The sequence below is a fragment of the Ailuropoda melanoleuca genome, chromosome 2 (genome assembly GCF_002007445.2).
Source record: "Ailuropoda melanoleuca isolate Jingjing chromosome 2, ASM200744v2, whole genome shotgun sequence".
Classification (NCBI taxonomy): domain Eukaryota; kingdom Metazoa; phylum Chordata; class Mammalia; order Carnivora; family Ursidae; genus Ailuropoda; species Ailuropoda melanoleuca.
Window position 1 is genome coordinate 92,414,837 of NC_048219.1, and position 25,612 is coordinate 92,440,448.

The window sequence follows — 25,612 nt, forward strand, 5'->3', positions numbered from 1 at the left end:
TCCCTCTTAATACTTTCTTGATAAAAATTCTTACAAACTAGGAATAGAAGGGTTTTTCTTTCACATGATGAAGGACATCTATAAAAATCTATAGCTTATGTCATACTTAAAAGAATACTTAATAGTGAAAGTCTGAATGCTTTCTCCCTTAAGACTGAGAACAGTGCAATAAGGCAAGAAAAAGAAGTAAAGCTTTTAGGGGTGCCTGGGTGGCTCAGTCATTAAGTGTCTGCCTTTGGCTCAGGGCATGATCCTGGCATTCTGGGATCGAACCCCACATCGGGCTCCTCTGCTGGGAGCCTGCTTCTTCCTCTCCCACTCCCCCTGCTTGTGTTCCCTCTCTCGTTGGCTGTCTCTCTCTCTGTCAAATAAATAAATAAAATCTTAAAAAAAAAAAAGAGCTTTTAGAAGAAAGAAAGAAATTGCCTGTATTTGCATATCACATGATTGCCTATGCAGAAAACTGTATAGGAATCTGTAAGAAAACTTCTGGGATCAACATGTGAATTTAACAAGGTTGCAGAATAAATGGACAGTGTATAAAAATTAATTGTATTTCTTTATACTAGCAATGAACAACTGGGAATGGAAATAAGTAAAACACAGTTCCATTAAAGTAGAAGCAAAGCCAAGTATAAATCTGACTAAGCATGTGCAGAATCTGTGTGCCTTAAAACTACAAGACATGGATGAAGCAAATCAAAGAAGGCCTAGGGGCGCCTGGGTGGCACAGAGGTTAAGCGTCTGCCTTCGGCTCAGGGCGTGATCCCGGCGTTATGGGTTCGAGCCCCACATCAGGCTCCTCTGCTATGAGCCTGCTTCTTCCTCTCCCACTCCCCCTGCTTGTGTTCCCTCTCTCGCTGGCTGTCTCTATCTCTGTCGAATAAATAAATAAAATCTTAAAAAAAAAGAAGGCCTAAATAATTACAGAGAATTACCTGTTTGTCGTTTGAAGATGGAGTATTGTTAAAATGTAATTTCTCCTCAGATTGATCCATACAGATCAAAATCTCAGCAACATTTTTTATAGGTAATTAGCTGCTTTTAAAAATTATAAAATGGCAAAAGAACACAAATTGCTAGATCACTTTTGATAAAGAACAACATAGTTGGAGAATCTGATCTGAAATCTAGCTGATTTTAAGACTTTCTGTAAAGTTACAGAAATCAAGATATTGAGGTAGACCCACATAAAAAACAGTCAGTTGATTTCAGCAAAGGTGTAAAAGGATTTCAGTAGAAAAAAGATAGTCTTTTTCAGCGTATGTAGTTGGAACAATTAGACACCATATGAGAAAAACGAATTTCAAACCATCCCGTATACCTAATGTGGAAATGAACTCAAATAGATCAGAGATCTAAATGTAAAATGATACAATTGGCGGAAGTGAACAAAGGAGAAAAATCTTTGTAATTTTGGTTTAGATAAAGATTTCTGGGGGTACCTGGGTGGCTCAGTCATTTAAACTTCTGACTTCGGCTCAGGTTGTGATCCCAGGGTTCTGGGATCAAGCACCATGTTGGGCTCACTGCTCAGTGGGGACTCTGCTTCTCCCTCTCCCTCTGCCCCTCTCCCTGCTTGTGCTCCCTCTGTGAAATGAATAAATAAAAAATAAAATCTTAAAACACAAAAACCACAGTGAGATACTACTATATATATCTGTTAGGATGACTTAAGAAATAAAACAGGGGTGCCTGGGCGGCATAGCGGTTAGGCGTCTGCCTTCGGCTCAGGGCGTGGTCCCGGCGTTGTGGGATCGAGCCCCACATCAGGCTTCTCCGCTGTGAGCCTACTTCTTCCTCTCTCACTCCGCCTGCTTGCCTCTATCTCTGTCAAATAAGTAAATAAAATCTTTAAAAAAAAAAAGATAAACAACCCTTCTCTCCCTAGCTGACAGTATCAGGTATTAATGAAGATGTAGAGTAACTGGAACTTTAATATGTTGCTAGTGGTAAGTAATGCAAAATGGTACAGCCACTTTGGGAAATCTTTTGGCATTTTCCCATAAAGTTAAACATAAACTTACATGACCCCACAGTTTCAGTCCTAGATATTTACCCAAGAAAAATGAACACTTAACATTCACACAAAAACTACATACACATGACTGTCAGTAGTAATTTTGTTCAAATTGCCAAGTACCATAGACAATTCAAGTGTCCCTGAATTGGTGAGTGGATAAGCAAACTGTGGTATATCCATAGAATTCAACAAAAAAAAGGAATTATTGATACTTGAAACAACATTGGTGAATCTCAAAAGTATTATGCTAAATAAAAAATGCCAGTCTCAAAAGGGTACACAATGTGTGATTCTGTTTATATGACATTCTACAAAAAACAAAAACTACAGTGATGGGAAACAGTGATGGGAATAGAAACAACATGGTTGCCAGGGACTAGGGGTGGTAGTAGGAAATTGATAACAGGGTTCTGCATCTTGATTGTGGTTATTCTGTGATTCTGTGCGTTTTGTCAAAACTTAGAAATGTTCTAAAGTTCTAAGGTCTAAAATTCACTTTTTGGTGAATGTAATTTTAAAAATAAGTTAAGAGTATGAGAAGACAGGCCAGAAACTGGGAGATAATACTTATAGAAGATATATCTGATAAAGGATTGTTATCCAAAATATACAAAGAACTCTTAAAACAGGGTGCCTGGTTAGCTCAGTTGGTTAAGCATCTGCCTTTTGGCTCAGGTCATGATCCCAGAGTCCTGGGATGGAGCCTTGGCATCGGGCTCCCTGCTCGGCAGGGAGCTTTCTTCTCCATCTCTCTTTGCTGCTCCTCCTGCTTGTGCTCTTTCTCTCTTAAATAAATAAATAAATAAATAAATAAATAAATAAAATCTTTAAAAAATATAAGAACTCTTAAAACTTAACTTGATTAAAAAATGGACAAGGGGCACTTGATTAAAGATTTATTTTTTTATTCATTTTATTTAAGGGGTGCCTGGGTGGCCCAGTCAGTTAAGCATCTGCCTTCAGCTCAGGTCGTGATCCCAGGGTACTTGGATTTTGAGCCCTACATCAGGCTCCCTGTTCAGCAGGGAAGTCTGCTTCTCCCTCTCCCTCTGCCTCTCCCCCTGCTTGTGATCTCTCTCTCTCTGTCAAGTAAATATATAAAATCTTTAAAAAAAAAAGATTTATGTATTTTATTTAAGAGAGAGAGAGTGTGCAAGCAGGAGAGGTGGGGTAGAGAGAGTCTTAAGCAGACTCCATACTAAGCATGGAGCCTGATGCAGGACTTGATCCTAAGACCCTGAGATCGTGACCGAGCAAAAACCAAGAGTTGGACACTTAACCGACCGTGCCACCTAAGGTGCCCCAAGCACGTGGCTCTTGATCTTGGGGTCGTGAGATGAGCCCCATGTTGGGCATAGAGCTTACATTAAAGCAAAGAAAATGGGCAAAATATCTAAACAGACACTTCACCAAAGAAAATATACAGATGTCAGTTAAGCATATGGAAAGATGCCTAACATCACACATCATCAGGGAACTGTCAATTAAAACAACGAGATACCACTACACTTATTGGAATGTCTCAAATCCAAAACGCTGATAATAGTAAATGCTGGTGAGGATATGGAGCAACAAGAACTCTTGTTCATTACTGGTAGGAATGCAGTATGGTATAGCCACTTTGGATAGTTGTCAGTTTCTTACAAAACTAAGTGTACTCCTAACAGAGGATCCAGCAATCCTGCTCCTTTGTATTTACCCAGATGAGTTGAAAATATGACTGTACAAAAACCTGCACATAAATATTTATAGGAACTTTATTTATAATTGCTAAAATTTAGAAGCAACCAAGATGTGCTTCAGTGATAAACAAAGTGGTACATGCAGACAATGGGATATTAGTGCTAAAAAGAAATGAGCTGTCAACTCATGGAAAAGACATGGTGGAACCTCAGATACATACTGCTAAGTGAAAGAAGCCAATCTGAATACTGCTTTAAAAAAATGTCCATTACAATATATTAAATGAATTTAAAAGAAAAGAATGATAAGTCATGGCATTCAAACTGGAATATATGGCAGGTATTTTTCTTGAAGGGAAATGTAGGTACACTGTGCTTCAGGGGAAACAGTTATCAGTGTTAGTAGTAAAAATTGATTTGTAAGGAGATAACAAGTTTTGAACACTTGTAATTGCCTTGTGGGATTGAGTTTCTCAGTAATTAATAGTTTTTACTTTTTTAAATTATTTTTTAAGGATGGGTCTATTTTTTATATGCTTCCGCATACACGTCTATGAACACTTGTGTCTTAATAAAAGAAGATGTTGCTTGAAAGAAGATTTTTACACAGTGTACGTTCAGTGAGATAAGCATATGGCTGTTCTCACATGTTTCTGCATGTAAGTTTACATACACTTATATTTTAATAAATGAAAACGTTACTTGAAAGACACTTTATATGCAGTAGAGTTTCAAAGAGGTAAGCACAGAACCATTTTCATATGCTTCTATGTATACATTTACAAATACATATATATAAATGAAAGAAGATGTGACTTGAAAGATGGTTTATACACAGTGTGGTTTCAGTGAGTCAAGCATATGGCTGTTCCTTATGTATCTACACATATGTTTACAAACTGGCACCATAATAAAAGATGTTAGTTGAAGGTTGCATTAACCAGAGTATAATTCAAATGAATTAAGCATACTGCTGTTCCCATATGCCTCTACACATGAGTTTACAAACACGCGTATGTATTAATGAAGGAAGATGTTACTTGAATGATGGTTAATACAGACTCTGGTTTCGGGGCGCCTGGGTGTCTCAGTTGGTTAAGTGGCTGCCTTTGGCTCAGGTCATGATCTCAGCGTCCTGGGATGGAGCCCCACTTTGGGCTCCCTGCTCCACAGGGGGTCTGCTTCTCCTTCTCCCTCTGCCCCTCCCCCTGCTCATGCTTTCTGTCTCTGTCTCTCTCAAATAAATAAATAAAATCTTAGAAAAAAAATACAGACTGGTTTCAGTGAGTTAGGTATAATGGCTATTCCCATATGCTTCTACACATACTTTAACAAACACTTGAATCTTAATGAAAGAAGAGGTTAGTTGAAGACCAATGGTGATTTTAATAAAAATGATTATTTTGCTTTATAAGAAATGTGAGTTAGATGATATGTATAATTGTGTGAAACTAGTGTTTTCTTTTTTTTTTTTTTTTTTAAAGATTTTATTTATTTATTTGACAGAGATAGAGACAGCCAGCAAGAGAGGGAACACAAGCAGGGGGAGTGGGAGAGGAAGAAGCAGGCTCCTAGCGGAGGAGCCTGATGTGGGGCTCGATCCCATAACGCTGGGATCACGCCCTGAGCCGAAGGCAGATGCTTAACCGCTGTGCCACCCAGGCGCCCCGAAACTAGTGTTTTCTAAATGATCAGTGCATGATGTAAAATCATGCATGGTTAAAAGTTCCAAAGTGCAAAATAAACAAGTGCACTTTAATGTAACAGAGTATTAAAAGCTTATTGATGTGATTTATTTTTATTTTTATATTTTTAAGAGTTCATTTATTTGAGAAATTAAGGGAGCATGAGCAGGGGTGGGGGGCGAGAAGCATATTCCCTGCTGAGAAGGAAGCCTGATGCAGGGCTCCACCCCAGGACACTGGATCATGACCTGAGCTTACGGCAGATGCTTAACTGACTGAGCCACCCAGGCGCTCCTTATTGATGTGATTTTTAGATGCCACATTGTCAAATTTTGTTGGACTATTAAAGAATATTCACAATTTTCTGAGAAGGCTATTAAAATACATTTCCTTTTTCCAAATATATATCGTGTGAGTCCATATATTTTTCATATACTTCAACCCAAATAACATACTGCAACAGGTTGAATGCAGCAGACATGAGAATCTAGCTGTTTTCAATTAAATTAAGCTAGACATTAAAAAGATTTCAAAAAAATGTAAAAAACAGTTGTCACTCTTTTCACTAGTAGTTTTTAGGGAAGGGGAAATAGTGGTTGTAATGGGTTTACCAATATTTTTTAATATTCTATTTTTATTTTTTATGGTGAAAAATGTATATTTAGGTTTAGCCAGGTGGACTCAGTTTAGATGATCCCAGTTTTTTTTTTTTATGATCCCAATTTTGTTAACGACATCTAAAGCATCATAGTGAGAAGCCAGTCCAACATACGCTTTCTCTCCATTGGGTCTGATCAGGGTGCTGACCTTGGCCACGTCAGTGTCACAGCTTCTTCACAGCCTGTTTGATCTAGTGCTTGTTGGTCTTAACATCCACAAGGAACACAAGTGTGTTTGTTGTCTTCTATTTTATTCATGGCTGACTTGGTGGTCAGGGGGAACTGGCATAAAGGTCAAGCTTGTTTCTCCTGGGGGCACTCTTTCAAGGATATTTGGGCTGCCTTTGGAGACGTAGTGTCTTGGGATGTCGGAATGTAGGTGGTGTGAAGATCTTTTTTTGTAACTGGATGCCTTTGAGCACTGCTTTCTTAGCCTTCAAAGCCTTTGCTTTGGCTTTGGGTTTGGGAGAGGCAGGGGCTTCCTTCTTTTATTAGGCGTTATCTTTGTGAAAGAAGGCTTTATCATTATCTTAAATATAAACTATTTTGAAGTCTTCTGTTTTAATTTCTAAATGGCAAGTATCTATAAATATCACAGTAAAAAAGTTTGAGGGAATCCTCAATTTTTTTTTTAAAGATTTTATTTATTTGTCAGAGAGAGAGAGAGCACGAGTGCGTGTACGCGCGCGTGTACAAGCAGGGGGAGTGGCAGGCAGGGGGAGAAGCAGTTTCCCTGCTGACCAGGAAGCTCAAGATAGGGCTCGATCCTGGGACCTTGGGATCACGAACTGGGACCCTGGGATCACGACCTGAGCCGAAGGCAGATGCTTAACTGACTGACCCACCCAGGCATTCCGGAATGCTCAATTTTTAAAAGTAAAGGTGTCCTGAAATAAAAAGTTTAGGACCTTGCTGCTCTAAGGAAACTTTCAGAAGTAAGCTATCCAGGGATGCCTGGGTGGCTCAGCCGTTCAGTGTCTGCCTTCGGCTCAGGTCCTGATCCCAGGGTCCTGGGATCTAGCCCCACATCGGACTCCCTGCTCAGCGGGAAGCCTGCTTCTCCCTCTCACACTCCCCTTGCTTATGTTCCCTCTCTCTCTGTCTCTTTCTGTCAAATAAATAAATAAAATCTTTAAAAAAAAAAAAGTAGGCTATCCAAGTTACTTGGATGTCTGGTGGTTCCCAAATTTTTGCTGCACTTTAGTATCATCTGGGAGCTTTTACAAATCTCTGCTGCCCAGTTCATATCCCACAGAATTAAATCAGAATGAAGATGAGAGCCTTAAAGCCTGATTTTGGGAAAGCTCATAATTGAATCTTTGAATTCCTTATTCCTAATTTAAGAGGTCACTTTACTTTATCTAGAAAATGCTGTATTGTTTTTATTTTGCAAAGATGAATTCAGTAATTCAGTGAGAATTAGTTTGTCCAGGGGCGCCTGGGTGGCACAGCGGTTAAGCATCTGCCTTCGGCTCAGGGCGTGATCCCGGCGTTATGGGATCGAGCCCCACATCAGGCTCCTCCGCTGTGAGCCTGCTTCTTCCTCTCCCACTCCCCCTGCTTGTGTCCCCTCTCTCGCTGGCTGTCTCTATCTCTGTCAAGTAAATAAATAAAATCTTAAAAAAAAAAAAAAAGAATTAGTTTGTCCAGTTTTTTTGGTTTAAATACTTGATAAGTTAATATAATCCATTTTAAAAAACAGCCTAAAAATGGAAAAGCTCTCTTGCTTTGTATGCTAATGACAAGGATAAAAATCACACTCAATAACCACTGACTTTATCTCCACTGAAAACAGTTGATGGTACAGGTTTCTTTATCCCAGAATCACACTTTTGAAATATTGTTGCTTTCTAACTGACAGCCAGAATTGTAGTCATATATGGATTATATGTAAAAGTTAGCTTTTAACTTTTGGCACAGAAAACTATATCTAAAAGCCCAGGTACAGTATCAAGTAACATGCATTAAACTGGTCCAGTGCAGTATCCACTAAAATGTTTCAGTAATTTTACAGCTTAAGTATGCAGTGGAAGCTGCTTAACCCCAGGTTATAAAGAATTATGCAGTTAAATCTTTGGCTGAAAGCAATAAAAATTGGGCAACTCCTACACTCAGAGTTAATTAAAATTGATCTTTGGGTGCCTGGGTGGCCCAGTTGGTTAAGTGACCAACTTCTGATTTGGACTAGGGCATGATCTCAGGGTGGTGAGGTTGAGCCCCGCATCGGGCTTTCTACTCGGCGGGGAGTCTGCTTGTCCCTTTCCCTCCCCTCCCCACTCAAATAAATTTAAAAAAAGTCGATCTTTAATGTCCAATTTAGTTATCAACAAATTTATGGTAGGATTTTCAAATGCTTATCTTTTTTTTTTTTTTTTTAAGATTTTATTTAGTTATTTGACAGAGCAAGCAGGGGGAGTAGCAGGCAGAGGAAGAGGGAGAAGCAGATTCCCTGCTAAGCAGGGAGCCTGATGTGGGGCTTAGTCCCAGGACCCTGGGATCATGATCTGAGCCGAAGGCAGACACTTAACCCACTGAGTCACCCAAGCATCCCTTAAAATGCTTATCTTTTCAGTTGACTCTTTTATGTGTGTATTCTCAGCATGGGCGGTTTGTTTTTACCAAGTAGTGAATTGTTCATGTTAACTTTTTTTTTTCCTCACGTTAACTTTTTGAATTGATTTTTTTATTGAGATAATTTATATATTCAGTGCATTTGTGAGAAATAATACAGAATGATCTGTGTTTCTTCCAGTGGTAACAACTTGGAAAACTGTTGTAGAGTATCACAATTGAATATTGATATTGATTTAATCTTCAGATCTTATACAGATTTCCTGAGTTTTACTTGTACTCTTGTGTGTGGGTTCCCTGCAATTTCATTATATGTATTTGTGTATCTACCACCATAGTGGAGATACAGTTCATCACTACAGTAGTTCCCCTTTTATAGTCACACCTCTCCCCCATCCCTAACTCCTGGCAATCACTATCTATTCTCCATTTTTGTCATCTTGTTATTTCAAAGAATGTCACATAAATAAAAGTATTCAGCATATGACCTTTTGGATAGGTTCGTGTATCTATTACCACAGTCAAGATACAGAATCATGTGAACTTTTGTTCTTTATTTATTTGTTTTTAAAAGATTTTGTTTATTTGTCAGAGAGCACGTGCATGCATAAGCGGGGGAGCGACAGGCAGAGGGAGAAGCAGGCTCCCCACTGAGCAAAGAGCTCGATGTGGGACTCTTCCCAGGACTTTGGGATCATGACCTGAGCTGAAGGCAGACACTTAACCGACTGAGCCACCCAGGCGTCCCATGAATCATGTGAACTTTTAAAAACTACTTATTTAAACAGCTACCTTCTTGCTTATTCTTTAAAAAACTGAATGGTCTCAGTATAATTGCTCCTGAGTTGTTCAGGATTCATATTTATTAAAGATTGGGCAGTGAAGAAAAAGAGACCATGATCATTTTTGTTATTGGTCTTGTTTACCACTCATGTAGGTCCCCTCAAAGTTCTGTGACAGATTACATATCAGATCTCTTTTAGGGTAGATTATTCATCCTAGGACCTACTTACTGGTCTGGAGATAGATAGTTTTAATATAGAGGTTTCCAGGCTGGGTTTCTGACAGTGGAGTCCAGGTTTGTGTTAATGAGAGTGGGGATCTTAAAAAATTTAATTATTTTTAAAAGTTGTACAGTAATTGTACTTGCTATCCTAGCTATTTAATGCATCAATAATTTATTCTTGGTTAGAATTATTTCATCTCAGTTTGGAAAAACAAGCTTTCTTGTGCTAATCAGAAACTCTGATTAGTGGTTGACATGGTAAGAACTATTTGTTTTGATAATTGGACCAGATTCTGGTGCCATAGCTATACCACTTAGGGCAGTTGTTACATATGACCTTCTGAAGAGGAAGATGCGTAGTTAGGAAATCCACAGGAAGAAAATACTTTTTTTTTTTTTGTGACTCAGTATACACACATGTACAACTGAAACACAAGTTTCACAAAAGCAGTTCTTTCCTATAAAATGTGCAGTTCAGTATTTTGTGTTCTATTATTTTATTATTAAAGTACCATTTGTTAGCCAAATTGATTTCAGGAACCACCAATATGATGTGACTTCTGTTTTAAAGAAAAAATACTGCTTTAGGCCAGTTTGTGACACTTCAGGTCATGGAGGTTTTGTTTTGTTTAATAGTTTTTTTTTTTTCTTCTAAGTAAACTCTATACCCAACGTGGAGCTTGAACTCATGACCCCAAGATCAAGAGTTGCATGCTCTACTGACTGAGCCAGCCAAGTGCCCCAAGTTTTTTTTGTTGTTGTTTTTCTCCCTTCATTCAGACCCTCGGTTCTACTCTCTTAAACAGTAGTTTAAAGATCTTTGGGGCTCCTGGGTGGCTCAGTCAGTTAAGACTCTTGGTTTCAGCTCAGGTCATGATCTCAGGGTCGTGAGGTCGAGCCTGGTATCAGGCTCTGCAGTTAGTGTGGACTCTGCTTGAGATTCTCTATATCCCTCGCCCTCCCCTCACTCATGCTCGAGAGTGCGTTCCCTCTCATAAATAAATCTTTAAAAAAAAAAAGATCTTTTTATTCAATTGTGTGAAACATTTAGTAAATCCATTTTGGATTGAACTTGTGGAATTAGTTAAATTTTAGTAAAGTTATTTTCCTGTTTAAAAAAATATATACACACACATATTAAAAAAATATATATATATATTTTGCCCTATGTTTTAGTTGGATATCAGCTGTGATGATGAAATTTTCCTAATGGAGTCAGAAATATTTGGTTGTGGATGATTATTTTGGATTATGTTTGGTTGGGGAAAAAATTATGCTGGCCCTGGTGTGCTGAGTGAATGAGAGAGAGCATTACTTAATTTGATTCTTTTCACTGTGTCTTTTCCTCCTACTTACCACTAGCCCAACCCAGATTTAAACTTAAGACTGGTTGTGCCTTGGCTTGTGCTGTAAGCATCCTGTTGTATTCCTATTGCCTATGGCATATCGTTCCTGCCAAACAGACATAGTAGATTCTCAGTGTAGTAGTAGATTCTCACATTGCTTTCTTTTTGAGCTCTTTGTTCTTATAAACTGTCAGTCGTTTGAAAGCAGACTGTGAGTGTGTCTGTGTGTCTGTCTTTAATGCCTGTCAAGTAGCTAGTGCTCATTACTAAGTTATTGAAATGAATTGCATTTCTCATTATGCTTTCCCACGCCACAGGGATTTTTCATGTATTTCAGAATTTCTAAGTGTGTGTGTATTCATGTCTAGGAACTACTTCAGTGATCTTGGTGGCGCCTGCTTATTACCCAAATTAATTTTTCTATATAATTTTAAGTTTAAGTCTTAACCTTTCTTTTCTTTTTTTTTTTTTTTAAAGATTATTTATTCATTTATTTGACAGAGACACAGAGACAGAGAGTGAGGGAGGGAACACAAGCAGGGGGAGTGCGAGAGGGAGAAGCAGGCTTTCCGCTGAGCAGGGGAGTCCTATGTGGGCCTGATCCCAGGACCCTGGGATCACAACCAGAGTCTAAGGCAGACGCTTAACGACTGAGCCACCCAGGTGCCCCAAGTCTTAACCTTTCTTATGAATCCCTTCCTGTTCATTCTCTTCATTATACTATTCATTTCATAATTTTTGAGGCTTTGTTAGCGCTTGTGTACAATTTTTATTTGAGTTTTAGGTTCAATAAAATGAGTTCTTGTTTAGCACAATTTTTTTTTTTTAAAGATTTTTTTTTGAGAGCATGCGAATGAGAGAGAGGACAAGTGGTGGAGGGGAGTAGAGGGAGAGGAAGAAGCAAGCTTCCCGCTGAGCAGGGAGCCCAACATAGGGCTCCATCTCATGGGATCATTACCTGAGATGAAGGCAGATGCTTAACCAAATGAACCACCCGGGCTTCCCCTCCCCTTTTTAAGATTGATGTATTTTAGAGAGAGAGCATGAGTGGGAGGGGCAGAGGGAGAGAGAATCTCAAGCATACCCGGTGCTGAACACACAGCCTGATGTGGGCCTTGATCCCATGGCTCTGAGACCACGATTTAAGCCAAAACCAGGATTGGACGCTTAACCGACTGCGCCACCCGGGCACTGCATAGCACAGCTCTACAATGTAAAATTTGTAATGACTTTTCTTGAAGAAAAGCATTTATGGTTTTTTTCTATCTTCAGTTATAATTTTGGTAATATCACATCACTAAGCTTATAAAACATGTTACTTTGTATTAGTTGGGACAAGAACCATAATTATAATGCTGGTGTGGACTTGGGTGCACAAACATTGGAGAACTGAGTCTGGGTATTTTAGTTTGTTCAACAGACTAGTCACTGTGTTGGCTCATGGAATAATATATTTCGTCCAAAATAATATCTTTTGAGCAAAAAGAATCTTGGAAGTTATCTATATTAACCTCATTGTCCAAGTTGAGAAAATATGTAGAGAAGTTGAGTTGCTTGCTTATTTTGGGGAAGTAGTTGAAAGCTTGAAGGCAAAGGGTATGTTGCAAACTTTTGTGTACTCAGGAGTCTTTGTATTTGCCAAATGGGTCCAGATGCCACAAAGTCTGAAATCTGTTCTGTGAACTTAGATGAGATATTCAGTGAATCAGAATGATAATGTTGTATATGATGCAGAGTATAATATAAAATTGGCACTTGATGAAATTTTGCTGATTGCTTCAAACATTGAAGGTTTTTGTGTATAAGACAGACACAATGAGTTCATTGTTTCAGGTGGATTTCTTTTCCTTAGCTATTTGGTTCTCTTGTTAGTATGTAGTGTTTAATAACCATACCCAAATTACTTGTCTTCTTTCTACCTCAGTTTCTCTGTCTTGTCCCACCCTCCCTCATCCTCCGCCCTAGATAGGAAATGAAAATGCTTTGGGGACAAACTGGACTTGTAGTTTAAATGGTGATGTTCTGTTAATGTAGCTTAAGTGAATACTGCAGTAAGTGGAAATCACAGTAATTACTTTTATGAAGGATAAAGCTCTTTTTTTTTTTAAGATTTTATTATTTATTTATTTAAGAGAGAGGGAGAGAGTGAGTGTGAGCGTAAGCCAGGGGGAGAGTCAGAGAGGGAGAAGCAGACTCCCTGCCAAGCAGGGAGCCCGACCTGGGGTTCAGTCCCAGGACCTTGGGATCATGACCTGAGCCAAAGGCAGATGCTTAACTACTGAACCACCCAGGCAACCCAAGCTCTTATTTTTCTGCATTTGGTTTTATTTTTTTATTTTTTTAAAGATTTTATTTATTTATTTAACAGAGATAGAGACAGCCAGCGAGAGAGGGAACACAAGCAGGGGGAGTGGGAGAGGAAGAAGCAGGCTCATAGCAGTCCTAGGAGCCTGATGTGGGGCTCGATCCCATAACGCCGGGATCACGCCCTGAGCCGAAGGCAGACGCTCAACCACTGTGCCACCCAGGCGCCCCTGCATTTGGTTTTAGATAGATGATAGATAGATAGATAGATAGATAGATAGATAGATAGATAGATAGATAGAAAGAAAGAAAGAAAAGAAAGAAAGAAAGAAAGAAAGAAAGAAAGAAAGAAAGAAAGAAGAGAGAGTTCCTTGAATTGTAGTCCTGAGTGAAGCCTAAAGGATAGTTTTAATGACTCAAGTGATGGTTCTTTCTTTCTGGGTCGCTTATTTTTCAGCCTTATGTATAGAGTTTTCTGCTGTCTCTTTTAGAGAAAGCTGTTCTATTATTCCTAGAATCTTTCAGCAACCCATATAGGTGAGCCAGGAGGGCCAGGTATTTTGCTCTGACTGCCACTGTATTTGTCTGCTAGGGTTGTTATAACAAAGTGCCAGACTTGATGGCTTAAACAACAAAAATGTATTTTTTTTACAGTTTTGGAAGTTAGAGGTCCAAGATTAAGATTTGAGCAGGTTCTTCTGAGGTCTTTCTCCTTGATATGTACATGGTTCTCTTCTCCCTGTGTTTTCATGTGGGCTTCCTTCTGTGTATGTTTGTGTCCTAATCTCCTCTTAAAAGGATACTAGTTATATGGATTAGGGCTCTATCTCCAAATACAGTCACATTCTGAGGTATTGGAGGTTAGGACTTCAACATATGAATTTGTTCGGGGACAAAATTCAGCCCATAACAACTACTGAGAGGCTCTGTTTTGACTTTGGTAAGTGACAGTGGTTTATAGGAAGTGAAGCTGAAGTGTGTAACGTTTAATGTGAAGACTGGTCACTGTATTGTGAGGAGGTTTTTATTTTATTTTTATTTTTATTTTATTTTATTTTATTTTATTATTTATTTTAAAGATTTTATGTATTTGACAGAAACACAGCGAGAGAGGGAACACAAGCAGGGGGAGTGGGAGAGGAAGAAGCAGGCTTCCCACCTAGCAGGGAGCCCGATGCGGGGCTAGATCCCAGGACTCTGGGATCATGACCTGAGCCGAAGGCAGACACTTAACGACTGAGCCATCCAGGCACCCCTGTTTTTGTTTTATTTTAGGGCCGGATCTTGATGTGAAATATAATTGTACATTTCCCCTCTCTTTTTCTTCATGTTGGACCTTTATTTTTAGAACACAAGTAGTACTTGACCATTCATGAAAAGTTAAAGTTCTTTTTCTTTAGAATACAAATTTGTAAATGGAAAGGTATTTTCTCCCATCCTCTGTAAGGTCTTAAGTGAAGGAGTAATATTTTTATTTAGCTTTAACATGTGAATTATTCAGGAGTGTTAGTAATAGCATAGTGATTGTTTTATATTTGACTTCAGTTAATTTTTCTCCTATTTATACGTAGGTCCTTGATTTGGCTCTTGGTTAATGCTTTGTGTCCAGGTACCTATCATCCATCTTCAACACCCTCAACTTTCTGTTAATGTTTCATCTACCCTCCATCTAAAATTTTTTCCAGTGGATTAAACCCCCCATTTTTTAACTGAGATAAAAGTCACATACATAAAATTCACTGTTTTAACCATTTTATTTTTATTTTAAAGATTTTGTTTATTTTATTTATTTGAGAGAGAGCACAAGCAGGGGGAGCAGCAGAGGGAGAGGGAGAAGCAGGCTCCCCACTGGGCAGGGAGTTCAATCCACCCAGGCACCCATGTTTGTAAAATGCCCATTTCAGCACCACTTAGTACATTCACAATGTTGTGCAGCCACCAGCTCTGTCTAATTCCAGACATTTTCATCATCCCTAAAGGAAGCATTCACTTCCTGTTTCTCCCTTCCCCAGCCCCTGGCAACCACTAAGCTGTTTTCTGCCTCTATATGTGTTCGCCTGTTCTAGATTTTTCATATAAATGGAATTATACAATATGTGACCTTTATGTCTGGCTTTTTTTGCTTAACAGAATATATTTAAGCAGTTCTTTTTTTTTTTTTTTGGTAAAGATTTTTTCTCCTTATTTTAGAGAAGTGGGGGAAGGAAGGGGCAGAGGGAGAGGGGAAGAATCTCAAGCCAACTCCCTGCAGAGCGTGGAGCCCAACATGGGGCTCAATCTCACGACCCTGAGTTGAAACTAGGAGCGAACACTTGACTGAGCCACACAGGCACCCCCTTAACATAATGTATTTAAGATTCATCCATGTTGTAGCATGTATTAGTACCATATTCCCCCCTTTTTTTTTGCTGAGTAAAAAAAAATTTTTAAAGTTTTGATTTACTTGGAAGAGAGAGACAGAGATAGCGAGAGAGCATTAGCGAGGAGGAGAGGGAGACGCAGGCTTTCCATTGAGCAGGGAGCCCAATGCGGGGCTTGATCCTAGGGCCCTGGGATCATGACCTGAGCCAAATGCTTAACCGACTGAGCACCCAGGTACCCCTGGCTGAATAATTTTTAAGCCTCTTTTGTTATGTGTAAAAATGTGGGTTTTTGTTTTTTGTTTTTTAAGTAGGCTCCATACCCAACGTGGGTCTTGAACTCAAGACCCTGAGATCTTGAGTCAGATACTCTACTGATTAACCCCTAAGTGTTATTTTTGTACTATTGTTGATCAACCATACTTCAGTAAAAAAAAAAACTTAATTCTCATTTGATATCAGTAATATTAGAAAGTAGATTATGAGGATGATTTTCTAATAAAATTAGAAATTTGATGATTGTAAAGTAAAAGGAATAGTAATTTTAGGATATACTTTTCAAAACTATGTCTTTTTATTTTTACTTATTTATTTTTTAAAGTTTTATTTATTTAATCTGTACACCCAACCATGGGGCACTAACTCATGACCCTGAGATCAAGAATTGGATGCTCTTTGACTGAGCCAGTCAGGCGCCCCAAAGCTGCATCCTTTTGGAATTACTGGCCTAGATATCTGAATTGAAGCCGTTAGTTGAAATCTGGATGCTGAAACTTAGTTGGATTCATGTGATAGCTGAATAAACAGATTCCTTTACCAACATTATAGAGTCAAATGCTTAGTGCATTTTGTGTATTGTAATTTAATTCACACACAGCCCTAAGAGAAAGAATGTTTATCTCATTATAAATTAACATTTGTGAGAAACTTTCTGGGATTGCTCAAGAGTAGTGGAAATGATATGTATTAAGTGTATATTTTATCACACTACTTATTTTTGTTGTTGTTTATTTGTTCCTTCTGTCATCCCGGCTCTTCTGTTATCATTATGAAATGGTTTCAGGAGAGACTAAAGTGACAGGATGAATGAAATAGTAGTACTAAGAATATTTTCATCCAAAGGAAATCATAAATTTTGTTCAGGTCCGTATTTAGTGTCTTAAATGAGGAAAGGCAAATGTAAGACTATAGAGAAATAATGCAGAGTACAGTCTCTCCTGCTATCAAAACAAAAATGTGGAAATTTTTTTCACTAACACCATTTATGTGTTTTTTACAGTCTGATTTTTAAAATGTGCTTAAAATATGTTTTTATATCATGCAAATTTATAATATTGGAATGTAAATTTAACTGGAGAGCCTTAAAATTGAAAAACTGTATAAGCTCTTAATGTTTTTTCCATTTTGATGTTAGCTTAATGTTGCCTGTATAAATATATAAATACACATACTGAGAAATACAGTTCTGTGGCACTTTGATCCTGAAATTAGATCTGTATACTTTTATTTAAAATTTTTTTTTTCTTTTTAAAGATTTTATTTAGAGAGCATGAGTGTGAATGGGAGGAGGGGCAGAGGAAGAGAGACAATCTCAAGCAGACTCTGTGCTGAGCACAGAGCCAGATGTGTGTCTTGATCTCATGATCCGGAGATCATGACCTGAGGTGGAATCAAGAGTGGGATGTTTAACTGATTGCACCACCCAGGCACCCCTAGATATACATACTTCTAGCATTCATATGAAACAGGATAGTTTATTCCTTTTTGTGCATTTTTCCTAGGAAAGTAAAAAGCACAAAAAAGTCGGGTTTTAAAATTTTGTTGTGACTCTTGGATAAATGAAATGGAGTCTTATGATAAGCTGAAAATATTTACCATCACACATCTAATGAAAATTTCATTTTAAAAATGTGAGCAGTTCTCAGTGATTCTACCCTACCCCCCCCAACTCATGCACACACAGCACATTCACCCCATGCTGTTATAAATTGTGGTTTTTCCCTCTACCAGGCTGAATTTTATAACAAATGCTTATTAGCACTTACTCTGTGAATTGGCCTTTTTCAGATGTATAACTGGTCTCTGCCATTAAATCTAATAGTTCATTTTGTAAATATGTTGACTAAAAGCTAGAAATGATACCTATTAGAAAATGGAAGAGAAGTATAAAAAATGTTCATTTTAAAATGTTTTCAAGTAATGTTGCAGTGCTGATATTTGTAGTGAAAGTACTTTTTCCCTACTGTAGTGTCCTAGAACGAATACATCACCATGGCTACAGAAATTGGTTCTCCTCCTCGTTTTTTCCATATGCCAAGGTTCCAACACCAAGCACCCCGACAACTATTTTATAAGCGACCTGATTTTGCACAGCAGCAAGCAATGCAACAGCTTACCTTTGATGGAAAACGGATGAGAAAAGCAGTAAACCGAAAAACCATAGACTATAATCCGTCTGTAATTAAGTATTTGGAGGTAAGTCCAGTTAATGTGCTTCCGATGACCAAACTTTGGCTTTTTAAAAAGAGAGTTTTTAGAACGCAGGGTAATAAGTATAACTGTGTTTCTTGAATTAGTGGGATGAAGTGGAATTTCAAATGAGGCCAATCCCTAGTACTTTCTTACTCTCTGCATGTATGAATCATCTTCTCAAAAATTATAAAATTTAAACTCTAATTTATAGTTTAAACTTTTATTTTTTTAAAAGATGTATTTATTTGTCAGAGAGAGAGAGAGCATGAGAGCACAAGCAGGGGGAATGGCAGGCAGAGGGAGAAGCAGCCTCCCCGAGGAGCAAGGAGCCTGACATGGGACTCAGTCCTAGGCCTCTGGAATCACTACCCAAGCCAAAGGCAGAAGCTTAACCAACTGAGCCACCCAGGCATCCCATAGTTTTAAACTTTTAGGACAAAGTTCACAGCAAATCTCAGAAAATGATACTTTAATCCCAAGGCAGCCTTAAAACTCTTGTTAAACCCACAGCGTATTTGAAATGTTAAGAGACTACCAACATAGGATTATTTCTGTGAGAACACAACTTCAGAAAAGCAATTTTGCGTGTCCAAGACACTGGCTGTAGGAACACTGATTTTTCAAGCCCCTGGTGGTAGATAGCTATTATTGTCAGAGAAAAAAGGGGTTCACTTTCTGGACGGTCAAACACTGTAGGGTGAAAGCAACCCTGACATGGCAGCTAAAGGCAGAGTAGGTATCTGCCTAAATCTCTGCTTGATTATTTCTCCCTTTTGCGTTACTTACTTGTCTTCACCTAGGAAGTCTCCTCTGCAATTCGCTTTTCATTACTAACACTGTTACTTTAATCAGGTTTTGATCTGCTCTGGCCTCCTATGAAGAAAATTTGTTTGCTTTTTCTTACCTGAGACTGTTGTTAAAGATCTGTTTGCATAGTGGATAATTATATGTTGCAGGCACATAAGAGAAAAAGATTCATTCAGAGATGAAGACAGATTTAGGTTTTTCCAGGTTATTCAGTTGGAAAATAGGAGGTTGAGAGGAATTAAGAAAACCAAGGGCAAGATACCAGGAATTGTTTTGTGGTGAGGATTTTGAAGGAATTGGAGACTTGTGCCTATCCCTTATCCTTTTTTCTTTTCTTTTCTTTTCTTTTCTTTTCTTTTCTTTTCTTTTCTTTTCTTTTCTTTTCTTTTTTCCTTTTTCCTTTTTCCTTTTTCCTTTTTCCTTTTTCCTTTTTCCTTTTTCCTTTATCCTTTTTCCTTTTATAAAAGCATGGTCAGTGAGAATGTGTTGGGATTAGCAGTATCTTGGATGATTGGTTGGGGATGAGTTGAATGAAGAGAGGAGGGAAATTCTATAAACAATGTCAATAGGATAAAGTCTCTTTAAGATACCCACTCTTATCTTTGTTTTAGAACATAATGAAAAAGTGTTAATCCTGTTTTCTCCCCATTTATTGGCAGCTTACATTTTGTTAATATTTACTTTAGTTTCAAACAGTATAATTGGACCATATATTAATTAATTTGTTTATTTTTAAACAGAATAGAATATGGCAAAGAGACCAGAGAGATATGCGGGCAATTCAGCCTGATGCAGGTTATTACAATGATGTAAGTATTAAGATATGTTATAGTAGCTTAGTAAAATCTCATTTGCTTGGACTATGTGATCTCAAATGCAAACATGGACTTTTCTTTTTACGTTTTTGTAATTAAAACATTCCTAAAGACATAACATATCTCTGTATTCCATGGGTTATTTATTTTTTTTATCTTAATTAAAATCTTTCTTTTACTTTAATGGTGTATGAACTTTTGATTTGGGGCGTAAAGAAATGTCCAGCAAAAGATTACACTACCTCAGAGTCTGTGGGATAGGAAAGTTAGGTTTAAATTTGATTTATTGTGAACATGTTTTTATTGTGTTGACCTTGAGAAGTAATTGGGAAAATTGCATACTTGTTTTGTTGTTTGTTTAGTAATAATGGGCATTTAACTGTCCTGTATCTCAGTTTTCTTCATTTAACTAATACAGACTGATTATATTCTTAATAATAGTCTTTTGAAAGTCCTGTATAGTCCTGAATTTGTCTCTGAATGTTGAAATAATTACCTTGCTATTTCCCTGGTGTATTCCTCGTGTGTAATTAGGAGCTTTTAAAACCCAATTTTCTCTTTTTGTAGCTGGTCCCACCTATAGGGATGTTGAATAATCCTATGAATGCAGTAACAACAAAATTTGTTCGAACATCAACAAATAAAGTCAAGTGTCCAGTATTTGTTGTTAGGGTAAGTATTCTTTGGGTATTTAAAAAAAAAAAATTAATCCTGAGTTAGTCTGTACATATATTTAACAGGACAGAATTTAATTATTTTAAACTTATATCTGGGATACAAATTGGTATGTTGCTAATAATTTTATTTTATTTTGGAATACCCATTTATACACTGCGTTCACATTTAGTAAGGTATTGTTTTTGGATTGTTCTTCATGTTTCAATTTCCATAGTATTCTCTGAGCAGGCCATGGATCTGTGTTGTAGCAGGTCTCAGACTTGCTCTTGAATAGTAGGGTGGCTTTTGCTGCAACATTTCAAAGTTAATGAAAACTGTTGGGTGTCACTAGTAAGGAAAACACCTGAAAAGAGCTAAAGACCAATGGTTGATCATAATTGTTAGCTTCATAAAGGTACATAGTAGGTACTCAATACATTTGCATGAAATTTAAAATAAAAATAATTCTTATTTTTTTTATTTTTTATTTTTTATTATTTTTTTTAAAGATTTCATTTATTTATTCATTCGACAGAGATAGAGACACCCAGCGAGAGAGAGAACACAAGCAGGGGGAGTGGGAGAGGAAGAAGCAGGCTCATAGCGGAAGAGCCTGGTGTGGGCCTCGATCCCATAACGCCGGGATCATGCCCTGAGCCAAAGGCAGACGCTTAACCGCTGTGCCACCCAGGCGCCCCATAAATATAATTTTAAAATAAATAATAGATTGGCATGGTGTAAAATTTGAAATTTTTTTTTTAATGATTTTATTTATTTATTTGACAGAGATAGAGACAGCCAGCGAGAGAGGGAACACAAGCAGGGGAGTGGGAGAGGAAGAAGCAGGCTCATAGCAGAGGAGCCTGATGTGGGGCTCGATCCCATAACACTGGGATCACGCCCTGAGCCGAAGGCAGACGCTTAACCGCTGTGCCACCCAGGTGCCCCTAAAATTTGAAAATTTGAAGGCGTTTGCAATAAAAGGGCTTCCCATCTTTGTCTCCCAGGCTTCCAGTTAATATTTGTGATAATATAATAGTATAGTATAATCATTTTCTTTGTGGTTTGCTAAGTAAGAATGTGCTTGTTGTTTAGCAGTATATTAAATCTAGAAATGTAAGATAGAGTTAATAGAGTTAAGCAAATAAGAATTGAAAAAAAATGGGACAAAGAAAAGATAATAATGGCAAGCATTGTGACAAATGAGCAAAATAAGCAAGTCCTCTGATATTAGAGAGGTATGTTAGAGAGTAGAGAGAACCAAAGATCTGGGGGAAATATTGCAGTCAGTCTTAGGTCTCCTATTTGCTTCAGAGGCCTAAAGCAGTAGAAACATGAGTAAAGAAACACTTATTTTATTGGCTTTTTTGTTGGTAGAACCAGCCAGTATGTAGTATAATTTTGTTTGCCAGGGAATTTGATAAAAGTGGTTGGTGTGCAGCTAAGTTTTGTATCTTCTTAGCATAATAGATTAAATCGTTTTGAAATGAATAAAATCTGAGCGTTTTGTATCACATTACAGAAGGATAAGATTGTATTTGTTACAGTTGGTTAGATAGGTAAATTTCTCATTTGGGGATCAAACTAAGGTCTCAGGAGACGTTTTCATGTAGTGGAGACATAGTCCAAATTTCAAGGTATCAAGATGTAAAGACAGGGTCCTGTGCCTGTAGTTCTGTTGCCCGTAAGTATTTACTTGTTTGGGATCCATAGCAGATGACAGAAACTAGGAAAGTAAGAGGATTTTATTCATAATAATCAAAATCATGATGTGCAGGTAAGCACTAAGAAGCCAGGCTTACCAAACAGTCTTCATTTTATGTATCTCATCCTGCTCTTCCTATAAGCACACTGGTATTTTTCAACTGTGTGTCATAATTTTTAGTTAAATACATTTAGTTCCAGGAAAAGTTTGATATCCTGAGGTCCTTAAATTGGTACTTATTTTTTCATAAAACACCAGTAACTTTTCTGCCTTAATTGGTCCACTAGCACATGTAATCCTTCTTTGAGTTATTTTGGTGACTGACCGTTTTATTTTTGTTAGCCTGCTGTGTATCCTAGGAAAATGTGGTCTCAAAAGGTTCTTTAAAAGCGTGTAGGTGTGTGTAACTTAACCAGGTACTTTTAATGCATTTACTTTTTTTTTTTTAAAAGATTTATTTATTTATTGAGAGAGAGAGAACACTCACGGGCAGTGAGGGTAGGGGCAAAGGGAGAGGGAGAGAGAATCCCAAGCTACTCCACGCTGGGCATGGAGCCTGACATGGGGCTCGATCTCATGATCCTGCGATCAGGACCTGAGCTGAAACCAAGAGTTGGATGCTTAAACAACTGTGTCATCCAGGCGCCCTGTGCATTTACTATTTTTTTTTTTTTTTAAGATTTTATTTATTTGAGAGAGGAGGAGAGAGAGCATGAGAGGGGGAAGGGTCAGAAAGAGAAGCAGACTCCCTGCTGAGCAGGAAGCCAGCCACGGTACTCCATCCTGGGACACCAGGATCATGACCTGAGCTGAGGGCAGTCGCCTAACCAACTGAACCGCCCACGCACTCGCATTTACTATTTTTAATTTAGTTAATGAGCTAAAGTGCTAGAGCTTTCCCTGTGCTGTGTTAATACAAGTTCTTTTCTGACAAAATACTTGCTTATAAATCTGAACTATGCTTAAGTGGAAGTCAGTATTGTCTATTTAATATTGATTATTGGAAATTTTATAAATACTTTCTAAGTGTGTTAAAAATTAGCTAAGATTCTGTTTTTTTCTTTCCTAGTGGACTCCAGAAGGAAGACGGTTGGTCACTGGAGCTTCTAGTGGAGAGTTCACCTTGTGGAATGGACTCACCTTCAACTTTGAAACCATATTACAGGTAACAGTAATCATCAGACAGTAGCGTCCTCCTTTGGTACTGTAAAGAACTGGAGATACACTTACTTTATTGGCATTTTAAACTTAAAATTGGACAAATAATTATTGTGAGTTAATATATGCTCCTGTAAAGCCTTCTGTCATATATTCTTTTATATAATATTTACAAATGTTTTACGTTTTCACAGGCTCATGATAGCCCAGTGAGGGCCATGACTTGGTCACATAATGACATGTGGATGTTGACAGCAGACCATGGAGGATATGTGAAATATTGGCAGTCGAACATGAACAACGTCAAGATGTTCCAGGCACATAAGGAGGCGATTAGAGAGGCCAGGTTTATACACAATATACCATTTTCTGTAGTCCCTATTGTCATGGTTAAATTATTCTCTAAGTGTATTCTGGGTGCAGAGATGCATGGGCTCTGTCAGATTCTGGGATACTTTCTGCACCCTATAAACACGATATTTTTCTTTGTTTTCACACAGTCACCATTTCGCTGGCACTTTTCTGAAGTAGTGTTGTCCCGATATCAGCCTTTGCAATATGTTAGAGATGTATTGTCTGCCGCATTTTGCACTGGTTTTCTCTTTTCGTTTATGGTTAATAATGTGTATACGTTATTCCTTTTTATTACCTACTGTGTAAGACAAGAATCTTTCATTCCGAATAAAGAATTCAGTCTTTAAATATACAACTGAATAAAATCTAAAGCCTACAGAAAACACCTTCAGAGTTCACACAAAATACAAGAAAAAAGGCTTAAGTGAAGACCTGGTTGGCTTGGTTATGCCACGACTTCAAAAGGAAAGTATAGTAGGACTAAAAACTCACAAGTAACTCTGGATGTGGCAAACGTTAATGGAGTAATGAATGGGTTCTTCAAGCTTTGAAACTGTAAGCAAAACATTGTCAAGAGGACTCTAGGACTTTTTCTTTTGATTGATTGTTGAGAACATCAGTTATGCAAATGTATAATAAGTGGAGTTTAAATATTTTCAGTGAGTTGTATATTTTTACATATCAACAAGATATGTATAGTAAAACTGGAAAAAAAAATCTCAAAAGCAAGACTGAAGAATTGCTGCAGCCTCAGAATAAAGCTAAGCAGCATTCTTTACGGGTGTACCGCCCATGTGTGGGAGGAGGTTGACATCTTTATAGAAACATCATCCACTGCAGTCACTTGTTTCTACTTTCAGAATCTTAACAAAAATTGTTGGAAAAACATGCTTCTGCAAAAACTGTTTTAGTGTCCTGCCCGTACATTGAGTTTCACAGTTTGTTCTTTGTTATAGTACTGAAAAGTTCAAGAGAGTTCTTAGAGATAGATGAGAAACTTGATGGTTTTTCATGACAGCGAGGGAACGATGGCAAAATCCTTTGTAGTAAATTACCTTTGGCTTCAAACACAGTCTAAATGTCTCTGTGTTCAAGTTTTCCCTAAAAGGTGCAACATTCATGGAATAGCTTGCCAGGGAGAAGGTGTGAGACTTTCCCACAGACCGTTCAAAAAAATGAGAAACATCGTATATAGGGGTGTTTAGCAACTAGTCTTTAAATAGCCTGTCCAAAATTTTTTAGTTTTTATCATTTCATGGAGCGTCTGAGGCAGAAGCTAATGCTAATTTTTTGAGCGGTATTCCTATGTGATTTAAAAGAGCGCTTAAGGAATATTGCAAAAGTAGAACTCATTTAGTTTCTACACTTAAATCAGCTCCAAGTTTTCTGTCGGTAAGACTGGAAATACTATACTCTGGGAAGTGTGGGAAGCATTAATACTAATAATACACTTGTAAAGTTCTCGTACTATTGTTGATTGAAAACTAAGAAGCAACTACTCTGTTGAATTCTTCTTTTGATGAGATGCGTTTGTTAGCTGACATTCTCTTTAAGGGCTTCTTCACTGTTGGAATACTTCCCTCTCCTGTTTATAACGCAGCACAGTGTTTTTATTTTTCCCTGTCTGAGAAGCACAGATAATCTGTTAAATGCTGACTTCTTTCCCCTGCTGTGTGTCTTCATGTAACAGTTTCTCACCCACGGATAATAAATTTGCTACATGCTCTGATGACGGCACTGTTAGAATCTGGGACTTTCTTCGTTGCCATGAGGAAAGAATTCTCCGAGGTACGTGTACTAACAGTACTGATTGGAATATTTAAATAGGGAAGGCATTTGTGGTTAAATCATCACAATACCACAGTACCAGCTTACATCTCCATTCAATTTTTTTACACATACACCGTCTCAAGTCAGGCTCTTTAAAGAAACCCGAACACACTCTGGTTCACAGTCATTTTGTAGATTTTTACTACTCCTGATATCTTTGAATTCTTTGAGTTGAGTT

The 25,612-nt window shown here is 37.8% G+C and overlaps 1 protein-coding gene and 1 pseudogene across 7 annotated transcripts in view; one reads left to right on the forward strand and one right to left on the reverse strand.

The window, feature by feature from the left end:
* Positions 1–25,612, forward strand: part of WDR33 (WD repeat domain 33) — a 111,468-nt gene that overhangs the window by 28,791 nt on the left and 57,065 nt on the right. For all 7 annotated transcript variants that reach the window (XM_034654340.1, XM_011235373.3, XM_002927701.4 and 4 more), the window contains 6 exons: positions 17,885–18,111; positions 19,656–19,724; positions 20,298–20,402; positions 23,162–23,257; positions 23,445–23,596; positions 25,295–25,392. In XM_034654340.1, the coding sequence (XP_034510231.1) occupies positions 17,908–18,111; positions 19,656–19,724; positions 20,298–20,402; positions 23,162–23,257; positions 23,445–23,596; positions 25,295–25,392 (724 nt within the window). In that variant the 5' untranslated portion in view covers positions 17,885–17,907. The remainder of the gene's footprint in view (positions 1–17,884; positions 18,112–19,655; positions 19,725–20,297; positions 20,403–23,161; positions 23,258–23,444; positions 23,597–25,294; positions 25,393–25,612) is intronic.
* Positions 6,072–6,902, reverse strand: LOC105241331 (annotated as a pseudogene).